The 21,645-nt window shown below is 34.7% G+C and overlaps 1 protein-coding gene across 2 annotated transcripts in view; it reads right to left on the minus strand.

Annotated features, from left to right (window-relative positions):
- Positions 1–21,645, minus strand: part of LOC132142507 (potassium voltage-gated channel subfamily KQT member 5-like) — a 110,591-nt gene that overhangs the window by 24,371 nt on the left and 64,575 nt on the right. For both annotated transcript variants that reach the window (XM_059552425.1, XM_059552424.1), the window contains 2 exons: positions 1,790–1,880; positions 688–814 (listed from right to left, as the gene is read on the minus strand). In XM_059552425.1, coding sequence (XP_059408408.1) covers positions 688–814; positions 1,790–1,880 — 218 coding nt within the window. The remainder of the gene's footprint in view (positions 1–687; positions 815–1,789; positions 1,881–21,645) is intronic.

The raw sequence follows: 21,645 nt of genomic DNA on the forward strand, positions 1-21,645 counted from the left end.
AGCTTGCATGTTTTGGAAGGCTCTGTGAATGCTGAAAGGTATATAAAGGTTTTAGAGCAACATATGCTTCCCTCCAAACAACGTCTATTTCAGGGAAGGCCTTGTTTATTTCAGCAGGACAATGCAAAACCACATACTGCAGCTATAACAACAGCATGGCTTCGTCGTAGAAGAGTCCGGGTGCTAACCTGGCCTGCCTGCAGTCCAGATCTTTCACCTATAGAGAACATTTGGCGCATCATTAAACGAAAAATACGTCAAAGACGACCACAAACTCTTCAGCAGCTGGAAATCTATATAAGGCAAGAATGGGACCAAATTCCAACAGCAAAACTCCAGCAACTCATAGCCTCAATGCCCAGACGTCTTCAAACTGTTTTGAAAAGAAAAGGAGATGCTACACCATGGCAAACATGCCCCGTCCCAACTATTTTGAGACCTGTAGCAGAAATCAAAATTGAAATGAGCTCATTTTGTGCATAAAATTGTAAACTTTCTCAGTTTAAACATTTGCTATGTTATCTATGTTCTATTGTGAATAAAATATTGGCTCATGTGATTTGAAAGTCTTTTAGTTTTCATTTTATTAAAATTTAAAAAACGTCCCAACTTTTCCGGAATTCGGGTTGTATGAAAGGCTAATGATTCTCATTCCATGGACAGAAACTTTGCACATTGAAGACTCACCTATGACACAGAACGGCTTCCTTGCGAAGCGAAGTCGCCCCTGCCATCCTCTGTACCGGCAACAACAACCAGCAGACCAGATTCGAACGATGTACTCGAGCCCAAACACCACAATCATCACATACTCCTACAAAGACAAAGAAAGACATTTTCAGGTTTGTATGTATGGGTGTGTCCTTGTATCATCTGTGGTTCTTAAAATGATAACTCTGTTAACCAACTACTTTACATACATCACTGGAATTACACAGTGGGAGAAGTACTGTACATTGTCCACAAAAGCACATCTTAATAAAGACACACAGGTGGTGGTGTCCTTGCTTGATTTACCTGATTATCCTGATTATATACAAAAGTGTGTAAACATAATAATGCACACATACCATATAAGGTGGTAACCTTATATGGAGTTCCTGACTCAATTCAAAGAGGTAGACTTCTATTTTGTTGACTTACATCCTGTCTTTGCATTGTCAGTAGCTTCAGAGAACTGCCTACAGATGTTGAACAACATACAGATCATGTTTGGTGTCAGCTGAGTCAATGAAACAAATCAGGTCATCATAACCAGTACACAAACCAGCGGGCTTCCAGGAACAGAAGACCTGCATAATATGACTTTTTGAGTCGCTGAGACTTTTTTTCCCTTGAATGGCTGGTTGCACCGGTGCGACCTCTGATTTTTTTTAGTCGCACCATTGGGAAATTGGTCGCTCTCTAGAGGCCTGCATCAGACAGATAGCAGCTGAATTTGGTGGACGGCAGAGGAAATTTACTGCAAAGAGGGCTGTTGTGATCTGAGTGTTACAGATTGAATTTAAAATGGGCACCATCCCACTGAACTGCACTGAGAGAAGTAGAGAATATTGCCTATATCTACTATGCCAGGCAGTATCTGATTTTTTCTTTTTTTTAAATACTATAACAGTGTTAATCATAACCATAGAAGCATAATAAGGCCCAAGATATACAATTATCTGCAGTATTAGTGTACAGTTAACAAAAAGTTCATGTGATGTTTTTCTTCAAACATCCTAGCATGAGACTGTTGTCATGCTTTATGCTGTTTGGATTTAGTTTGACACTGTAGTTCAGCTCTTACCAAGATCAGGAGACTTTGAGAGGCTATTTCCTGGTGATCTGGAATGGTAGAGAAGACAGACAGCACCAAGCAGCCAAACACCAGGACAAACCTGTCAAAAGACAAAAGGGAGAACAAAAATTACTTAAATGAAAGACTTTGCCATATATATATATATATATACGTATATATATATATATATATATATATATAAATTAAAAATTAAGGTTCAACATTAAACTGATATTGACAGAATAAGAAAAAAAAAACAAAAAACCTTCCCTTAAAATATTTCTAACTCTAAGTGCCATAACATTAATTTCCCATCAACAATATGAAATATGGTATGAAGGAATCTGCTGTTCAGAAAACAACTCTGTCTGGAGATTTGCATTATTGACCCCTTTAAATAAGGGGTGGGAGACCTCTGTATTTGATCATTGGTCTTTTGAGTCAGCCGCCTGATTTCTCTTCCATTAGCTTTAACCCTCTTGCTCCATCTATTCTGATTCCCACTGTCTCTTTTTCTCAACTACTTCATCCAATGCCCTTCAAATTCTCATGCCTCCGTTCTTCTTCTCTTTCCCTCTTTCTATCTTGCTGCTGTATTAAACTACATATTGTAGCAAGGTGAAGAGACACTGAGGATGAAGAATGTTTAGTAGCTTGAAACACACTTATATAAGCCTAAATACCAATGCACTAGTATCAATAAGTCGAATTTGACTCATACTTTGGTAAATCCCATCTTTCTAAAGCCAAGTAAGATTACATCGCTGGCCTCTAACACAGAGCTTCAAAGCCTAAAGGCCCCTGAGACACATTGCTATGACCTAATGTAAGTGGACAGAACTGAATAGATCAGAGAAAATACAACCTTCACTGGCCCTTTGACTTGATGATGAACAGTCAAGAGCTTTGCACCCAACAGCATTGATGCAACGATTATTATTCTTACGAATAAATTTCTATAAAGACAGCTCTACTATGCAAAATTATAATTTCAGCTAATTAAAGCACCATCTTCATCATAAATGTTTACAACATTTGTAAGACTGAAAACAGGAGCTGTTGAGTGGCGCCATGTGGTCGAGCTGGTCTAAACTCACCCGAGTACAACTAAAAGTGACATAACATACAGCCAAGTATGGTGACCTATACTCAGAAATCGTGCTCTGCTTTTAACCCATCCAAAGTGCACACACACACACACTGTGAACACACACCCAGAGCAGTGGGCAGCCATTTATGCTGCGGCACCCGGGGAGCAGATGAGGGTTCGATGCCTTGCTCAAGGGCACCTAAGTCGTGGTATTGAAGGTGGAGAGAGAACTGTACATGCACTCCCCCCACCTACAATTCCTGCCGGCCCGAGACTTGAACTCACAACCTTTCTATTGCGAGTCCGACTCTCTAACCATTAGGCCACGACTTCCTGAGGCTGTCATTTAATATTGTATGAGAAGGGGTTTATAAAACAGAGGTTAAAGGCTTCATCCAGCGTTGGTGCAGTGTTTGAATTTGCTCATAATTCCAGTCCTTTCCATACAATTTAATCACAAAATATTGCATGTGCAGTGATTTTGCCATAGGCATGAGGCTGGAGGTAATCACAGACATGCTGATATTCAGAAAGAAATCACGTTTACAAGTGTGATATTGCTTATATACCAATGTTGCTATTGTTAACTAAAATGATTACAAAACATTAATTGAAATAAAATGGAAATAAAATAAAATATACATATTAGATTTGTTTGCATTGCATGTACATACAGTAAGGTGGTGTTTTCTTTCTTGCATTTACTTGTTTAGTTCCTGAATGAATGAAGCCGTTGAGTAAATTATTCAATGACTCACTCACAAAGACAAAGAAAAATATTTTTTGAATATATCAGCTTTGATACAGAGACTCATCTGCCACCAACAGTGGAAGTTTGACAGTTTGTCTGGAGCTCACCAACACAGGAGCACAGTGATACAAACATTAAAGAAACAGTGCTGTTCAACTCGACCAACCAGAATTGAGTATATTTACTAACTTTTGTATAATTCCAAATAAAACCTTGAAAGCGAAAACTAACTAAATAAATAAATAAATAAAAAATTGCATGGTGACATTTGCAACAACCACCTATACTGAATAGATGGTTGAAATGAAGAAGCGGAGAGAGTAGACTGCAATAGACAGTACAATTATCTGTCAAGCAGTCAGAGCCTGTTTGTTCTTTAGGGCTCTAGTTTTTAAAGAGAGCTCTTCTACTCTCCTGCCTCTTGTCAGCTCACTCAGACAGGACTATTTCAGCGCAGCTCCCAAGGCTAAAATGCTCTTTTTTTCCAAAGGAAAAAGGAAAAAGAACAAGTGAATGAAACTGAAGTATCTCCCTTCATCAATCATCTGTTAACCCTAGCTAATTACACAACCCTGCTCTCCTACCTTGTACTTTTGTACCTGCGTGTCATTTCCTGCCCTGGTGGGTGGCAGTTGGTGTCTGTGGAGTGTCACGGCCTTTGAAGTTGAAAGAGAGGATCTTAACATTTACATGCAGACCACAGTAAACACACACTTTCACTCTCTAAAGTGGCACTTAATAAGCATCATTTTGTATAATCAAATTGATGTGTTTTGAAGGTGAGTGCCAGGGACGAGTGACTAATGAACCAAATCTCCCTCTCTCACACAGATATGTATCACGCCATATAATTATTTCTTATCTGATGTTCAAAAACAGCAGATGGAATCCTAAAAATGATATTCCTCCCAATCCCTATCACTATAATTTATATCACTAAACATGTACACATAGTATTATACATAGTATAAATAATCAAGTCTCCTACGAATGATCACATCTATGCCTTTTTTAAGCAAATAGCAATGTAGTAGTGAACTCACAAGGTGCTGTAATAAGTCTCTACATGTCTTTCAGTCACATAGAATTAAATGCCAAGCAGGGAGGAAAGAGAGACACATCTTGTGTGTGCAAAAAAGCTTCTATTTTTTTTTCCACTGATGTACTTTCTAGCAGTTGCTCTAAGCATGTGTGAGCCTTAGCAACAGAAAAGACAGAGCAATCCTGCAAACACTACTGATGTGTGAGCTGTCCGTGGTCCTGCACACAATTATAAAAGCTGCACAGAAGGTCTGTAACAAATCTTGACACACAGGCAATGATCACCAAAATCCTCACAAAGCTTTCCTGGCACCTAGAAAGTTAAAGAGCTGACATTTGTATTTAACTGACCCACTTCAGTAAAACAAAATATGTATAGAAGCTAGCTGACTCTCACCTCACAAGAGTAACCTTGAAAACATAAGTAAAAATATGGACTAACTCTTTTAACTTTTGGTTAAAAATAAATTATTAAAAAAATTAACCCAACAGCTGGGTCAGTCCATATTTGACACAAAGTTGGGTTGAAACAACCCACTATTTTTTATCAGTGCATTTCACCCAGGGGTCTGGGGCCCATTAGGGGCCTTAGTAAACTTTGAAATAAAAACTTTGCCCTCAAGATGATTTAAAATGATTTAGAATAAGACAAAACATGAACAGTATGAATACCTGAATATAATAAATGGAAGACCTGAATACAGTATATATTATACGCAGTATATAACTTTATATTTTCTTTAATATATATATATATATATATATATATATATATATACAGTACAGACCAAAAGTTTGGACACACCTTCTCATTCAAAGAGTTTTCTTTATTTTCATGACTATGAAAATTGTAGAGTGACACTGAAGGCATCAAAACTATGAATTAACACATGTGGAATTATATATGGAATTATATACATAACAAAAAAGTGTGAAAAAACTGAAAATATGTCATATTGTAGGTTCTTCAAAGTAGCCACCTTTTGCTTTGATTACTGCTTTGCACACTCTGGGCATTCTCTTGATGAGCTTCAAGAGATAGTCACCTGAAATGGGTTTCACTTCACAGTTGTGCCCTGTCAGGTTTAATAAGTGTGATTTCTTGCCTTATAAATGGGGTTGGGACCATCAGTTGTGTTGTGCAGAAGTCAGGTGGATACACAGCTGATAGTCCTACTGAATAGACTGTTAGAATTTGTATTATGGCAAGAAAAAAGCAGCTAAGTACAGGGAAACGAGTGGCCATCATTACTTTAAGAAATGAAGGTCAGTCAGTCCGAAAAATTGGGAAAACTTTGAAAGTGTCCCCAAGTGCAGTCACAAAAACCATCAAGCGCTACAAAGAAACTGGCTCACATGCGAACTGCCCCAGGAAATGAAGACCAAGAGTCACCTCTGCTGTGGAGGATAAGTTTATCCGAGTCACCAGCCTCAGAAACCGCAGGTTAACAGCAGCTCAGATTAGAGACCAGGTCAATAGCACATGGAGTTCTAGCAGCAGACACATCTCTAGAACAACTGTTAAGAGGAGACTGTGTGAATCAGGCCTTCATGGTAGAATATCTGCTAGGAAACCACTGCTAAAGAAAGGCAACAAGCAGAAGAGACTTGTTAGGGCTAAAGAACACAAGGAATGGACATTAGACCAGTGGAAATCTGTGCTTTGGTTTGATGAGTCTAAATTTGAGATCTTTGGTTCCAACCACCGTGTCTTTGTGCGATGCAGAAAAGGTGAACAGATGGACTCTATATATATATATATATATATATATATATATATATATATATATAGTTTAGATGCTTACTGTATTACACAAGTTTGACCTGCAAGACCATTAAGGAATAAAATCTCAAAACTTATACAGATGTAAAACAAATTATGTTTAGATGCAAGCTAGCTTTACAAGTAACCTTGTAACCTTACAAGCAGTGCTCTCCAAACTAAAAAAAAGCTAGCATGGTGCCTCTTGTGTCAGAGACAGAAAGACTGTCCTAACATAAACAAGACAAAAAGTGTGTGCACATGGGAAGGGATTGTATATCTAGCTTTTCAAAATAAGAAACATACAGCAATGCCAGCTGTCCATTAAAGCAAGTGGAGCATCTGTTTGTACAGTATTCCACACCACAAGGCTTAATTTCCAAGCAACAAAACAAACAATCTACCACATAACCCATCAATTAGTCTGGATACAGTCTCTCTTTAGGTTCATATGCCTACAATTCACTTTTCAACCATGTCTTTACTTCAGTCTCTGAATAAACTATGTTAGCAGTAACAGGCTGTTGTCAGCCCGTCTCACCATGTGAATCACACTGTTGCAGTGTCATTGGCTCCATGTCAGCGTTAAATCTGCTGCTGTGCTGATGGCTGCCTCCTACTGAGAAAACGGTTCTCTCTTCTCTCTTAATACTCCTTATGAAGAAATTAATTTTTAAGCTGTAAAGTTTTTGTCGCATTTGAAGACAATGCCATCAGGGAAAGCTATCAATGCAGGGAATGCTTGATCCTGCATCCAGCCCAACCAGGACTTACTCCCACAAGAAATATGCTCATAGCATTCATAGCAATCATACTGCATAACCAGAAGTTCATCAAATTTAGACATCCTTACAGCTCAAATAATGAATGGGGTTTTACTAAATATTACATGCAAGTGCTTAGACAAAATGCTAGTTAAAGCTTCACGTTTATGCTCTTAAACGCTCCCCTGGCACGGTTTATTGCCAGTGCAAGAACCCTATACTGTAACTGCAATCAGTTGCGGTATTCAGCATTAGCAGTTATGCGGTCTAGACCTAAACAGTTATTGACCCACACAGAAATAAAATGGTGATAAAACAGAAAACAGAAAACAGAAAAAAATGTAATATTGTGATATATTATTACAATTTAAAATAATTGTTTTTAAATGTATTATACTTTAAATTATCATTTATTTCTGTGATGCAAACCTGAATTTTTAGGATCATTATCACATGATCCTTTAGAAATCATTCTATTATGTTGATTCATTATTAAAGTTGGAAACAGTTTTGCTGCTTAATATTTTTTCAGCACATGTGATACTTTTTTTAGGATACTTTGATGAATAAAAAGTAAAAAAAAAAAAAAAAAAAAAAAAAGAAGATATGTTTTTAAAATAGAAATATTTAGAAATAACAATATATACTACTGGTCAGTAATTTGGGGTCAGTAATTTTTTTTTCTTTCTTCTTTTTAAATAAAATCAATACTTTTATTCAGCAAGGATGTGTTAAATTGATAAAAAGTGATAGTAAAGAAAATATATTATTAGAATATATATTATTAGATTTTTTTTTAATAAATGCAGTTCTTTTTAACCTTTTATTCATCAAATATATTAGACAGCAGAACTGTTTCCAACACTCATAATAAATCAGAATATCAGAATGATTTCTAAATGATCATGTGATAAACTGGATGTTACATGTGACTGAAGAATGGAGTAATGATGCTGAAAATTCAGCTTTGCATCAAAGGAATAAATTATTTTTTAAAGTATATTCAAATAGAAAACTATTATTTTAAGTTGTAATAATATTTCACAATATTACTGTTTTTTCTGTATTTTTGATCAAATAAATGCAGGCTTGATGAGCAGAAGAAACTTCTTTCAAAAACAAACTCTTGGTCTGTACTGTATGTATGTATATATATATATATATATATATATATATATATATATATATATATAATTTTGACTTGTATATAAAGTATAGCAATACATTTAAAAAATAATTGTATTATTATAAATGTATGTTTGCAATAAATTGTTTAAGTACATGTATATCTTTTATATTTACTTACATTTAATCACCAAATGTATTGACAGGAATGTAATGGTTCCAATTTTTTTTAATCAGTTTCATGTTTTTTTCATATATACTTTTCATATGGTTTCATACAGCCCACTTACAGCTTTATTATACATTTGCTAACAGCTATAATGCAAACAAGAGAAAGTGAGAAAGTCAAAGACTAGACAGCTACACTAAAATCTACCCTAAATCTTACTGAAGTGTTAACAAAAGCTCCTGTAGCAACCATGGCATAATATCTTGCCTCTAAGTCTTTGAGCTCTTTTATCATGACTCATGTTTCATGGAAATTGTACCTGAAGGCTCCACATTGCACTGCAGTGCTGTACCAGGTGAGCTAATGAGCAAGTTTACTACCCCAGAAAAGCCAAACGTATAGAGCCAATTTTGTGATGCAAATATAACTCTGTATTAGGTAAAAAGTGTTTTGAGATCATAACTTTGTATTGTGCAAGTCACCACATTAAAATGTTTTTACCAATTGATGATGCACTTCCCCATAATCATTATTTATCTGAAAATGAACAAAAGCTGTTTGTATTTTACTGCCACTGGTGTCCATTTCAGCTGAAAAATGCATTAAATTAATTTTTTTATGTACATTTGTTTTTTGTAGGTAGAGCCATGTTTTTTCATCTTTTACATCCTTTTTTAAAGATTCAGGCTTTATTAATTGTAATTGCATGAAATAGGGTCAGAACATACTTTAAGATGTCTCCTTTTGTGTTACACAAGAGAAAAACATGACAGCAGATTAATTTTGTGGGTGAACTGTTCCTTTCATAAACCACCACCCGGTTTAAATGTATCTGTCAAGTTGAAGATTTTAACTCACTGAAAATAAAGCACAGTAGAAGAGGAAGTATATCACGGCAGCAAGAGACTTTCCAAAATGTTTTCCATAATGTAATTCCATACATCAGATTGAAACATAAAATCCCTCCTGCTGACTAGCTTCTCTTTCAGTTTAATATAAAATGTTTTTTTTTCTGTGCTTCTTAGGAGAAACTGTGATTGTTTAGCCATGTTGAGAGAACAGCAGTCCCTGCAGTTTTTGTGCCTGAAATAAAGCCCTGGCATAGTAATTGAGGAACTGCAGGGGTCCAGATGTTGAGAGGGTTAGAGGATTACTGCAGTGCTCCTTCAACTTAAACCAGCTGCTTCAGAATGTTACGACGGGAGACCCAGGGAAACACAGGAGACAAGAGATCCAGTTGCAGTGTGGGTTTTAATGGGTAATCCAAATCAGCATCCAACAAGCCGGGGTCAAAACCATAAATCCATCCAAAAATAAACAAACAGGGAAGGAACAGGAAACTCGGAAGACGAGGCCACTCGGAAGGCGAGAAAACTGGGTGACGGAATGAAAGGAATCCATGAAGACAAACAGAAAAGACCGGTTAATATAGGCAGGGTAATGACTATCAAGTGAGGACACCTGAGTGCAATTAACAGGAGTGCAATTACTCTGATGAAGGGACAAGGCTTTGTGGGAATTGTAGTGCCTACGGTGAGGTGCCTATGGGGAAGTGAGACCACTAGTGGAGACTCAGGGAAACAGAGACCAGACAGCGTGACACAGAATTGAACAACTCAATCTGTACAAACTGATTAGCATGTGCTGAAAGATTCCAAACAGTTTAAGGAGGTTTATATATTCCAAATGACTGAATGCTCTACAGGAAATAATTATGTCACATCGAAAACGTCTTTAGTTTTATATGTTTACATTAAATTCCAACAATATCCCAAATTATACCTTTTCCTTGTTTTTGCATTGCGACACCTACCTAACATTACCCCATCAACCTCACACCATCTTTCCTTGCATCCCTCCAGCAGCATACCTCTGACTTACCACAATTAAATAATAACAGATGGATTGCATGCGTCAACTGTCTAATGATATTTAGCAAAGCAGAACACTTGGAGTGAGAGGAACAGCTGGGCACACCAAATAACATTATAATCCTACTGAGTGTGTAGAATAACTTCTATAAATGCTCTGTCATGACAGTTTGCTCAAAGATCATTGACAGCAGAGTAATTTAGATAATAGCAAAAATAAACATAAGACAAGTGTGTTTAATTCTTTTTTTTTAAACATACAAAATGATCACATCTGTGTGCATGCTCAAAATGCTGAAAACATGATATGAAATTATACAATTATGCCGTATTAAACACATCTTAAAAGCAGCACATTTCTTTAATAGCTTTGAAAAGGGATTATCATTTTTGCCCTTTTGGCTAATGGACACGTACACCCAGTCTCACACATAAAACTGAGGGGCAATTTACTAAATAAGGATCTTGGGTATCGCTGATATATGAGGTTGCACAATAAATCCACAAAGTCTATTATCACCTCTAATGTTTGATGAACTGTTTCAAGAAAATCAATACGTAATATAAATGTCCCACATCCATCAAACACTTTTAAACACTAAACTGAATACAGCCTTGATTTCTTTGATTGCTTTTTAGAAGGTTATGGATAAATTCCCTATCACCAATTTCACTTAATTCACTCAAACACTCAACTCAATTATATAAAAAATACAGATATAGGTAGGGTGGGCTTTTTATGTCAAATTTATTAAAAAAAAAATGCCATAACATTGATTTGATTTAACACGATTGCTTATTGTAAAATTGTGTAACTTAAAAGCACCACATGCTTTTTTTTCGGAATGGGACCGACACCCCAGATACTTTCCGAATCATATTCAAACAGCATTTACAATACATGAGCAGGTATGTTTTATGTGTAATGTTAAGTTACAGGTTAAACACTGGCAAACTGTTATATAGAGGGCAAGACACAAGAATAATCCTAGGGCAAGCGTGGGTCTTCGATGAACGAACAATATCCAGAGGGCTAAGCAAGAGGGGTAATCCAGTATCCAGTGCAAAGGAGTCAAAACACGAGTAACAAGGCAAGGCGAAAAAATAAAATAAACTATGAAAACTAGAGATAGAAACAAGACTATGAAAACTAGAAACAGAGACAAGACTAATAAAACTAGAAAAAGAGACAAGACTAAGAGAACTAACACTAAGCAGCTAATCGCTAGGAGAGGGATATATGCAGAACAATACCCGGCAGTGTGTGAGACGAAGTCCAGTGTTTATAAAGCGTGTCTGATGATTGTGCTGTGTATGTGTGTAATTGGTGGCAGCTATGTGTGATAGTTATCAGGTGAATGTGATTGGTGCAAAGGAGCATGGGAAAATGTAGTCCAGGGTGTACGGTGTAGTGTGAGAGTCTGTGTTGTGGATGATGACCTCTGGTGGTGAATTAATAGAAGTTCATTGACAGTTGGGTTATGTGCTTACATAATGCTTATAGTGTAATGTAATATTGAAGCCAAAGGTTTCTTAAAGTAACAAAAAGTACCATGGATATAAAAAAATGACACTAAAGCGGTACCCTATGCGTTAAAGAGTGACACCAAAGGGTCCTAACCAAGCATCAATTTGTCACGAGTTGAGAGTGAGAATGTGTTGTTAAATCTGCAGTTAGCACCAGAATCTCTTTGAAGATTTGATTTATGTCTGTTTTGCAGAGACAGATTTATGTGGCTGTGTAAATGGAACAATTTTAACAAATCAGATAGATATCTTGTCACTAAAAACACATTAAGTGACCAGGTGTACACAGACCCTAATGCACAAAAATATAGTAAGCTATAGTAACTTCGAAGAATATAGTTTGAAGAATGGTTATTTTAAAAGAAGCAATTATATTCAATACTGATGGAGTTTTGTTGAGAACTGAACTTTTGATGGTTTTGACTGGTTGTTTGTGTCAATTGCATTATGCACTGTTAATTAGGTTTTTTTTTTTTAAAGGTTTTTTATTGGTTTCTTTTTAAACCAACAGTGGCCCCTGAGTTGCCCTCACTGTGGGGATGGCGGTGGTGAGATGGCTGGGATTGTGCAGTGGATTGGTCGATTACTGGCTAAACTGTTGGCAACCAATTCAGTCTTTACTCCAGGCTAAAACAATATCTCTGGCAATGGTGTCAAGGGCTCCTAACAGTTTCTATGAACAGTTACAGTACACAGGCTATAACACCCAACATGTCTCACATTATGTACATAAATTAATGAAATAGCTTGAATTTTTTTTTTTTTTTAGATATTAAGCAAATAAATATGCTCACAGACTTAGAAAAATACTTTCTTCAGCCATCTGGCAGTAAAGGCACATACTCTACACCCAGACATTTAGTACAAACTCTGTTAAGTCTGTCGCCCCACTTTAAATGGCAGCCATTCATCAGAACTGTTTATATGTGAAGCTAAATCTCATCTGATTGATTGGGGCCTTCTCTTTCTGCCTCTCCACAAACGGGTATTAATGGCAGAGGGTCACACGGTAATGAGACACCCAGACACCTTCTTCTACTCTCATAATGATGCTGGTTCCTCTCTCAGGGGACGGGGTCTGTGTTGTTCCTTATACTACAGTCATGTATCCAAGGAAAGACATTTTTCTGGGCCGCACAGCCTTAGTGAAAGATGATAATGGCTTTTCAAAATCCTGACATTTACCGCAATAGTCATTTAGAAATCTTTTATCTGGTTCAGCGACAAAAAAAGACTTTTTAATAATTTTGTTGACAAGTTCTTCAAAATTTACCTTTTGTATTCATGTTGGTTTTATATATGGATTTGCGACTGTTAAGTTGTAAAGTGCAAACAATAAATAAATAAATAAAAAGCCTTTTAAAGGAAATGGACAAAGAAATATACTGATATTTTGAATGTACTAGGTTTAAGATGGTAGATGATATTCCTGTACGTCATGCAGATATGGATGGGGAGTTAAATTTCCTTTAAGGCAAGCAGGGTCATCAGAGAGGTCTGCATCTTTACTTATTCACTCTATCAGTCACTACATGTCTGAAGTGCAAATCTCTTTATGTTTATCTTAGTGTATATGTGTCAGTCTGAGTTATGAACCCATGACCTGAGTGGGATCAGGATTCCAGTGAGATTTTGTACAGTATATGTATGAGTAGAATTAGCCCACAAGTGCATGATTCCATCTCTGTTAGCTGTTCTATGTACAGTATTACATGCTTTTAACCCTGAGAAAGCCACCTGGGTGCTTGTTTAGAGTAATATTCACTTACAATATTTGAATTAAACCATGCCAAAAGAGAGTGGAATTAATCCAGCAATGAAGAGCGCCTGCAGCCAACAATCTCTCAGAGAACAGTGGCAACACTACAACAAAGCACAGATCAAATTCAAAAAGAAAATGTTTTAGTTGTAATGCCCTTTAGAAAAGTATTTTGCTATTGTGCTGCTCTCTGCCTCTATTCTATTCTATTCTATTCTTTCTTTAATAAAGGCAGAGTTAATTAATAGTCTGATGGCCCCCAAAAAACAACCATTTAAAGTACCAGTGCTGCTTTATCATCTTATTTTGTCATTCATGCATATGTCAAGCATATGTTTTTTTAATTTTTTTTTATGAATTTACAGCTGCCACCAAGTACTGAACAATATGTTACTAAAAAGTGTGAAAGGAGATGAAAGAGGTACTAATCTGGACTTTACCTCTATAGAATCTATCCATATCTTCTGTCTTGTCTAAATCTTGATGATGAAGAAGAATGTGTCTGGTGGCACAGATTCGTATTGAACGTTCACTCTATCATGAATTAATCAAAGACAGAGCCTCTGAAATGGCTTCTCAGATAAACAGATTCTCAGATAAAGCTTTTTCTTTCTTGCACAGCTATCTCATAAGCTAGATCAAAAGGAGTGTGGAGTTCAGAGCCACCGTAGACAAACTGATTGAGGATCTTTTATGGAAGTCCTGAGTAAAACCTTTAGTGTTCTTTTCTAAGTGTTCATTATAACATAGTACATATGCATGTATTTAATAATTTTTTTATTTGTGTATGGACACAATTACAAGTATTAAATATACATTTAAAGCTTTGTTCTCTCCGAAGTTAGCATTATAACAACGTATGTAAATAAAGTAAATATGTACACTGGCTGACAATGAAGAAACAATTCATCACCTGCTAAATGACAGTGTGGAACGTCAGTCTTAAAGACTTTAAGAAACAAATCAGAAATGAGAGCAATGTGAACAAAGCCATTATCAGCATTCAATTTACTGTATAGGGATGTCAATCATATTTTTTTTTTTAAATCTCATCCACTGAATGATCAGCGTAGTACTTCACTGACTCACTGAATGAGGATGATCTGATCTCTGCACTAAACAAACCACTCAAGTGTTTGAACTGGGAATCTGAACATTCTTATTCATACTAATCTGTTTTTGCTCCAAGATATGTTTATTTAGAAAGAGTAAACACAATTTTATGAAACACATGCACATACACAGACTTAAGAGCAGTCAGCAGTTCTCAGGACAGGCAGCTTGAAGCCAGATGTCTATAGGATAAGAAGTCTATAAACACAAATAAATTAAATACAGAGTGAACTACAGTATAATATAGGTGAGAAACTTCACTATGGAAAAAGAATGCAGGTCGTAAACAAAATATAATTTAAAAGACACATTTGTTTACATTTTATATTCATTATGGCAGCAGCTATTCATCAAATGAAGATCAAATAATGGAGAACAGTGGTTTAACTATTCATAACATAAAATTTATTATTATATGTACATATGTTAATAATACTGTTAACACTTCATAATAACTTTCATTAATAAATCATCAACAAACAGCATATAATGCTTAACGGGTCATTAGTTATTCAAATAGCTAGAAATGTGACATAATATGCTTATTTATGTTTACTAACATACTTATTAATGTTTACTAACGTATTTATTAAACATTAGCTAATTACAGTGGGTAACCGTCAGGGCCCTTTAGGCCCTCAGAGAGGGCCTAAACTATTGTAAAAACAATATTTACAATTTAACAAATTGAATATTTAACAAACTTTGAAATATTATTCTGAATAAAAAAGTCATAATTTCCCATTTTATTTAAGCAATTCATGATTTCACAATCATCTTCTAAATAAAAATAAATACAATTTCTGTGGACATAAATTCTTAAAGTCTGCCTATTCAGTGAATGCATTAAATAAACTCCGCCCATTTATATATATATATATATATATATATACAGTGTTGGGAAGGTTACTTTGGAAATGTAATAGGTTACAGATTACAAGTTACCCTGTTTAAAATGTAATAGTAGTGTAACTTTTTCAATTACTTTATTAAAGTAATGTAACTAATTACTTTTGAGTACTTTTTGATTACTTTTCTAAATTTGTGAAAATTAAAGAATAATAAATAAAAGCATATACATCAACTTAAATACAGTTATCTAATAAGCATGTGGCATATTCTGTGTAATAAACTCCTGAAACATTGGTGTTTTTTTTAAACTGCTGTCTCTTTGTATATGATGATAGTTTTCTCAAAATAAGTAAAAAGCACATTAAGTGACACAAAGCAGTTCTAGAAATTATGTGCTCGTGTACTCCTATATTGAGATGGCAGAGGTTGAAAACACTGCAAGCTTCAGTCCTATGTGTAGTAAATGAAACCATGTCTTTGCCATTAATTTACAGGAGGGGCGGACTGGGAAAAAAATTCAGACGGGAAAATTCAAACTCATACAAACAAATTCATGGACAAAATTATTTTTTGTATGGACCTGACATAAAAAAGGTTTAAATCTTTAATTTGGGGACATGCTAAATAATTAAAAGTTGTCTCCTGAACTGCACCTTCACTTCCATTTTTCTCTTCAGGCTCTTTATTTTGCCCTGTTATCCATCTCTCTCATGACTTTAATACTCAAGATTGAAAAAAACTATACTTTACAATACAATACTCTACAATACTACAATATCTTTATAGAAAAATCCTAATACTGTACATGAGTCATGTTTTTCCCCTTACAAAAATTAACCATGTTTTTATTAGCCTATATAAAAGTAAAATAACCTTGTTTTGTTTTTGTTTTTTTTGCAAATGGATTTGTATTTATTTTTAAATAAATACATTTGTAAAATAATTTTACATTTTTGGTTACCACATTTAAACAATAGTAACCATTTTCTCTGGATTTATAGTTAAATATTAAAATGTAAATTTTCGTAAGGGTTGTGTTGTTGTCTGTCGTAGCTCCCCCTAAACCTATAAAAAAATCGGAATTGTTTTCAGATAAATTCCTACTGTAACATTACAACTGATAATAATGATGTCCTTTATATAGTATTTTGAGTGATGACTGATGAGCAACGTGCTGCTGCTTGATTAAATCAATAAAAAACAAAGACAAAAAAGCATCTTTACAGATAAAACTGACCTGAAACCCTGAACAGTAGGTTTGCTTCTCTGCTGCAGCAATTCACTCTATTCTCTCTCTCTCTCTCTCTCTCTCTCTCTCTCTCTCTCTCTCGCATTGATTAATCTGAGTCTGATCCAAACCGTTTGGCGGAGGCGCGGAGAGCGTGCGAGTCATGACTAACACTTCATGACTTATTAGATATTTAATTATCAAATGGCGGATTCGCAAATGATCGCTTTAGTACATTCGGCAGGCAATTATACAATAATGATATTAAATAGTGGGGCAAAATCGGCTGCCACGCCACCGGGAATTGTCCCGGTTCTCCCGGTGTCCAGTCCGCGCCTGATTTCCACAGACACGCAGAATGTGCAAGTCCTATAGGCTATTGCATTTTTGGGGCTTAATATTCACAGACACTAGTCAATGTCATGTTTTGATTCAAGTGTACTGACCTACGTTTGATTTAGTCATCCAAAATGTGGCATATTCCGTCCGCGTTAGGCATTCCGTTTTTATGACTGGATTCTACGAACCAGACTGTATTTCCGCATCCCGGAAATGATTAGGGCGGTATGTCTCAGAATAGTCAGCGCAATTTGGGAAAGAAATCAGTTAAATCTGTATGTGGATGTGTGTAAATATTCAAATGTAATCCCCTTTGTAATCGTTAAAAATTTCATAAGTAACTGTAATTTAATTACTCATTTTTTCGTAGTAACTGTAACTAATTACAGTTACAATAATTTTGTAATTAAATTACGTAACGGCGTTACATGTAACTAGTTACTCCCCAACACTGTATATATATATATATATATATATATATATATATATATATATATATATATATGCTGATAAACTAACTAACTATTATTAAAATCAAGATGGAAGCCAGAAATAACATAAGTGAGGACATTTACTGGGCCACTGTGCCAATAATAATATTACTTAATTCAAACACTGCTTGTTTGTAATGAAGTGTGGGTGCATGAGTCTAGGGCAACTAATCGCACTCCAGACGCATCACGTTCAGTTCGAGATGGCTGTCCATAACCTTTAATCTACTCTCCAAACTGTCAAACATTCACTTTTAAGAATGAGCAAGTGGTGTCAATGATTTTGAAGTTTGGTGATAAAACAAAAAAACAAAAACAAAAACAATCATCTCATTTGCTCCTTTGTTTCCATGTCTAACCTTAGGTTTCTGTCTGTTCATCATCCTGGATTAATGTTGATTTAATGGTGTATGCGAGTTGATTCTATTTTGCTCTCCTGTTCTTTGTGTTAAAGTGGAATTAAAGTCTATTTTGGTTACTCCTTTGTTGTGTTACAGTACAGTATATATGTATATATGTAAGTTATTCACACGTGTATATGCATTCATTACTAACATAAGATGTATTATTAATATAATATAATATTGATATGTATTGATAAAGCAAAGTTTGATTTAAATCCTACGTGGCACCTCATAGCTAATGATTAACAGATCATTATTTCAGGTATATTAAAATGTTTAAAAATGTCATCAAACTTTCAATTAATCTGATAATGTACTTCTTGAAAATCTAGAAATTATTTTAACATATATTATACAATGATCAAAAGCTTTTGTTAATGTACAACCATTTTGCTGCTATTTACAGGACATTAAAGGGGTCAACAGTCTCCAGGGGTTAATAAGATTTTAAATGAACATGGTTCAATCTGTTTATATTTCATTGCTTAGATAAATAAACAAATATTTTCTTTCTACAAATGTTTAATAAGGTTATTAGTTACCATTAACAAGCACATTATCTCATATATAGCTGTGTGAATATAATATATATTAACTAATGATCTGTTAAGCATTATATACAATTTGTTAATTATTTATTAATGATTATACTAGCTAATAAGTTACCTATATAGGTCCAAAAATGTATTACACATTATTGTTACACATAAACAAAATAATCTGTATGGGCTAGATATACATGTTAAATTGTTCCAGTTTCCAATAGGCTTCATGTGTTTCTACTTCATATGACACTATGTTTCATATATAGATAATTAATATACAGTATGTACTGTACATATTACATATTCATATGGGATACTATAAAATCACATATAATATAAGTAGGAATGTGGTAAAATGCTTCACATACTTTAACAGCCATTCATTTGTGAGAATGTTGACTTGCAAAATGCATTTAGTGTGTTTGTGACATTATAGTTTTACTGACTAAGGTGCTAAAAACACAAGCAGTGGGTGCAAATACATGGCAAAGTTTATTCCAAGTGAAATATCCCTCTTAACATTTTTATATTATATACCAGCTGAAAGTAATGTGTATAAAAGTCTTCAATAAATGTGTGCATTCCCCAAAATAGATCTTCGCCAAATGTTGTATGAGATACCATAACTCCTCAGTCTAAAGCTTCCTATGTCAGCATGAGGTGATGGATGGCCTATTGGCCTATGATAAATGGACTATACAGACCTTCTGAGGATTCATAGAAAAGACACTTCTTTCTGTGTGAGTCATACACACACTCATCGAGTACAGTTGCTTATGAACTCTCATCTTTTTTATGACTGATCATGGCAGCAGACATCAAATGATGCCAGATTAATGATCAATAAAACTCCTGACACTTATCAATCAGGAGATTTCATAGCAGCTCTCTGGTTGCCAACAAGTAGCAAAACATTGTGATGGATTGTAGACAAATAATAATAAACATGAGAATGATTGAATTGTGAAAGGTTATGTATAATTAGACGGTTCCCACATTGAGCAGATACTTCTGATAGCCTGTCTTGTTGTAATTTGTGTATATTTAATTTAAAGTCAATGCTTAACAAGGAAACATATCTAAGGAAAGAATAAACTGAATCACATATTTGTCATATAAACAATTCTCTCAGCTGACCTTCCTGTAGTGTGACATCAGTTATACTGTGAGTTTGATGGAAATTCATTAGCAGCAGCACATCACTGGGAACGCTGCCGTTTTAAATATTATAATATTAATAATATTAAATATTTTTAACAATATAAGAGATAATTAAATAAGACAAAAGAAATTAGCAACACAATAAACATAATAATTTAGCTCATTTACCATTAACTCAAATTTTCCTCTCCTGTAAGGAAGGAGATGAGCTAAAGGAAGTAGAGGATATTATCTAGAGCCAATGACTATTCCATACTTGCACTGATATGAAATGATAATTGCCCCACTGAGTTATTATTAAACACACACACAAAAATGTGAGAAACACTGAAACAGCAAAACTCCATCAAGAGTAAATTGTTAGTTAACTGACTAGCAGTTTTACACTATAGTGACCTGCAATTGTTACCATAAAGGGTTAACTCTACATGATTTACCATATAAAATTCAGTTTTGTTGGTATAAATGAATTAGGTTGATTCAGTAATGTTAAATAATATTTTACATTTCCAATTCTCAAATTACATTGTAATAAATGAATAAATGCATAATGCATGGAGAACTATATGAAAAACAAAAACATGAACTTAAATTCTTTTCTAACATTAAATTAAATTAAATTCTAACATTTGATCCTTCATTATGATTGTGGTTGAGAACTGGGCCAAGCTGACTGGAAGTATTTTCCTTGTACAGTTAGAAGAGTGAAAAGGTTTTATACAAGGAATGTTGGAATTTTTCTTTATAGTCTCATATACCCATTGATAAATGAATGTTTGTCTTTAATATGGCTATTTAAAGTTCTTGCCAACACTTGCACTATGGCAGCTATCTTTTTAAGAGACTAAAATAGTTTTTATTTTGGACAGCAGAAAACTTGATTTAATAGATTTAATAATTATCTTAAGGACAGGTAAGAATTCTAAAGGGTTTGCCTACTTCAATAAGGAGTTAATAATATTGCTAATGTTATTAATAATACTGCTTTAGCCATTAATAATTAGTAGTCATTTCTATCACAGAATTATCAGCATAAAGAGATCATGATAAAAAATTATTGCCAGAGTAAGCCTATTCATCACAAAGTAGTCTTGTGTTTATTTTACAATAAAAATAGAAATGAGACTTTATGAATTCTAAAAAGGCCCACTGCTAGCAAGAACCAGCCAGAGTCTGGGTGGAAAGATGATATAAATCCTAAAATTAAACTGACTAATCTAGGTACTTGGTCGGAAGCCCACTGGTCGGAACGTAGCGAAGATATTTTCCATCTAATGATAGAAGAGCCAGATGTGCTCACATAAGTCATTCCACACATCTTCAGCTCATTTACAAATCTTATCTTAATGGAGACAGGCCCAATCATAATTCAAACACACTCAGATCTGCTCAGGGAGGAAAGCAAAACACAATATCCTGCCAAAATTGTGTGGTCCTAAAAGAGACTGCTAAGCAATACTGAAAGGAACAGAAAAATGTCTCTATCTTATGACAGGAAAGAAAATAATGAGGATAATGTGAGAATAATAATCACAACTATTTTATATATTTTCCTCAGTTGCAAAGTGTCAAGCTTAAAGATGCTGAGATTACAGAGGAACAATAAAAGTCGGAGTGAGCATTATGAATGAAGAATGGATAAGCAGATAGACAAAGATGGAGCCAAACAGACAAATATAATAAAATCCAGGAAACTAAAAAGGTACAATTACACCTCAGTCTGAATGAAAAACAGATGTGGCTAGTATTCACCTGATCCTGTACTTCATCCTAAACTATAGATCAAAATTAGACTACAGAAATCAAACATTCTCTCAAATGCAGCAATGGTAGATTAAATGATTACCACTTCAAACTATTTTTGAACATGTTT

The sequence above is a fragment of the Carassius carassius genome, chromosome 6 (genome assembly GCF_963082965.1).
Source record: "Carassius carassius chromosome 6, fCarCar2.1, whole genome shotgun sequence".
Classification (NCBI taxonomy): domain Eukaryota; kingdom Metazoa; phylum Chordata; class Actinopteri; order Cypriniformes; family Cyprinidae; genus Carassius; species Carassius carassius.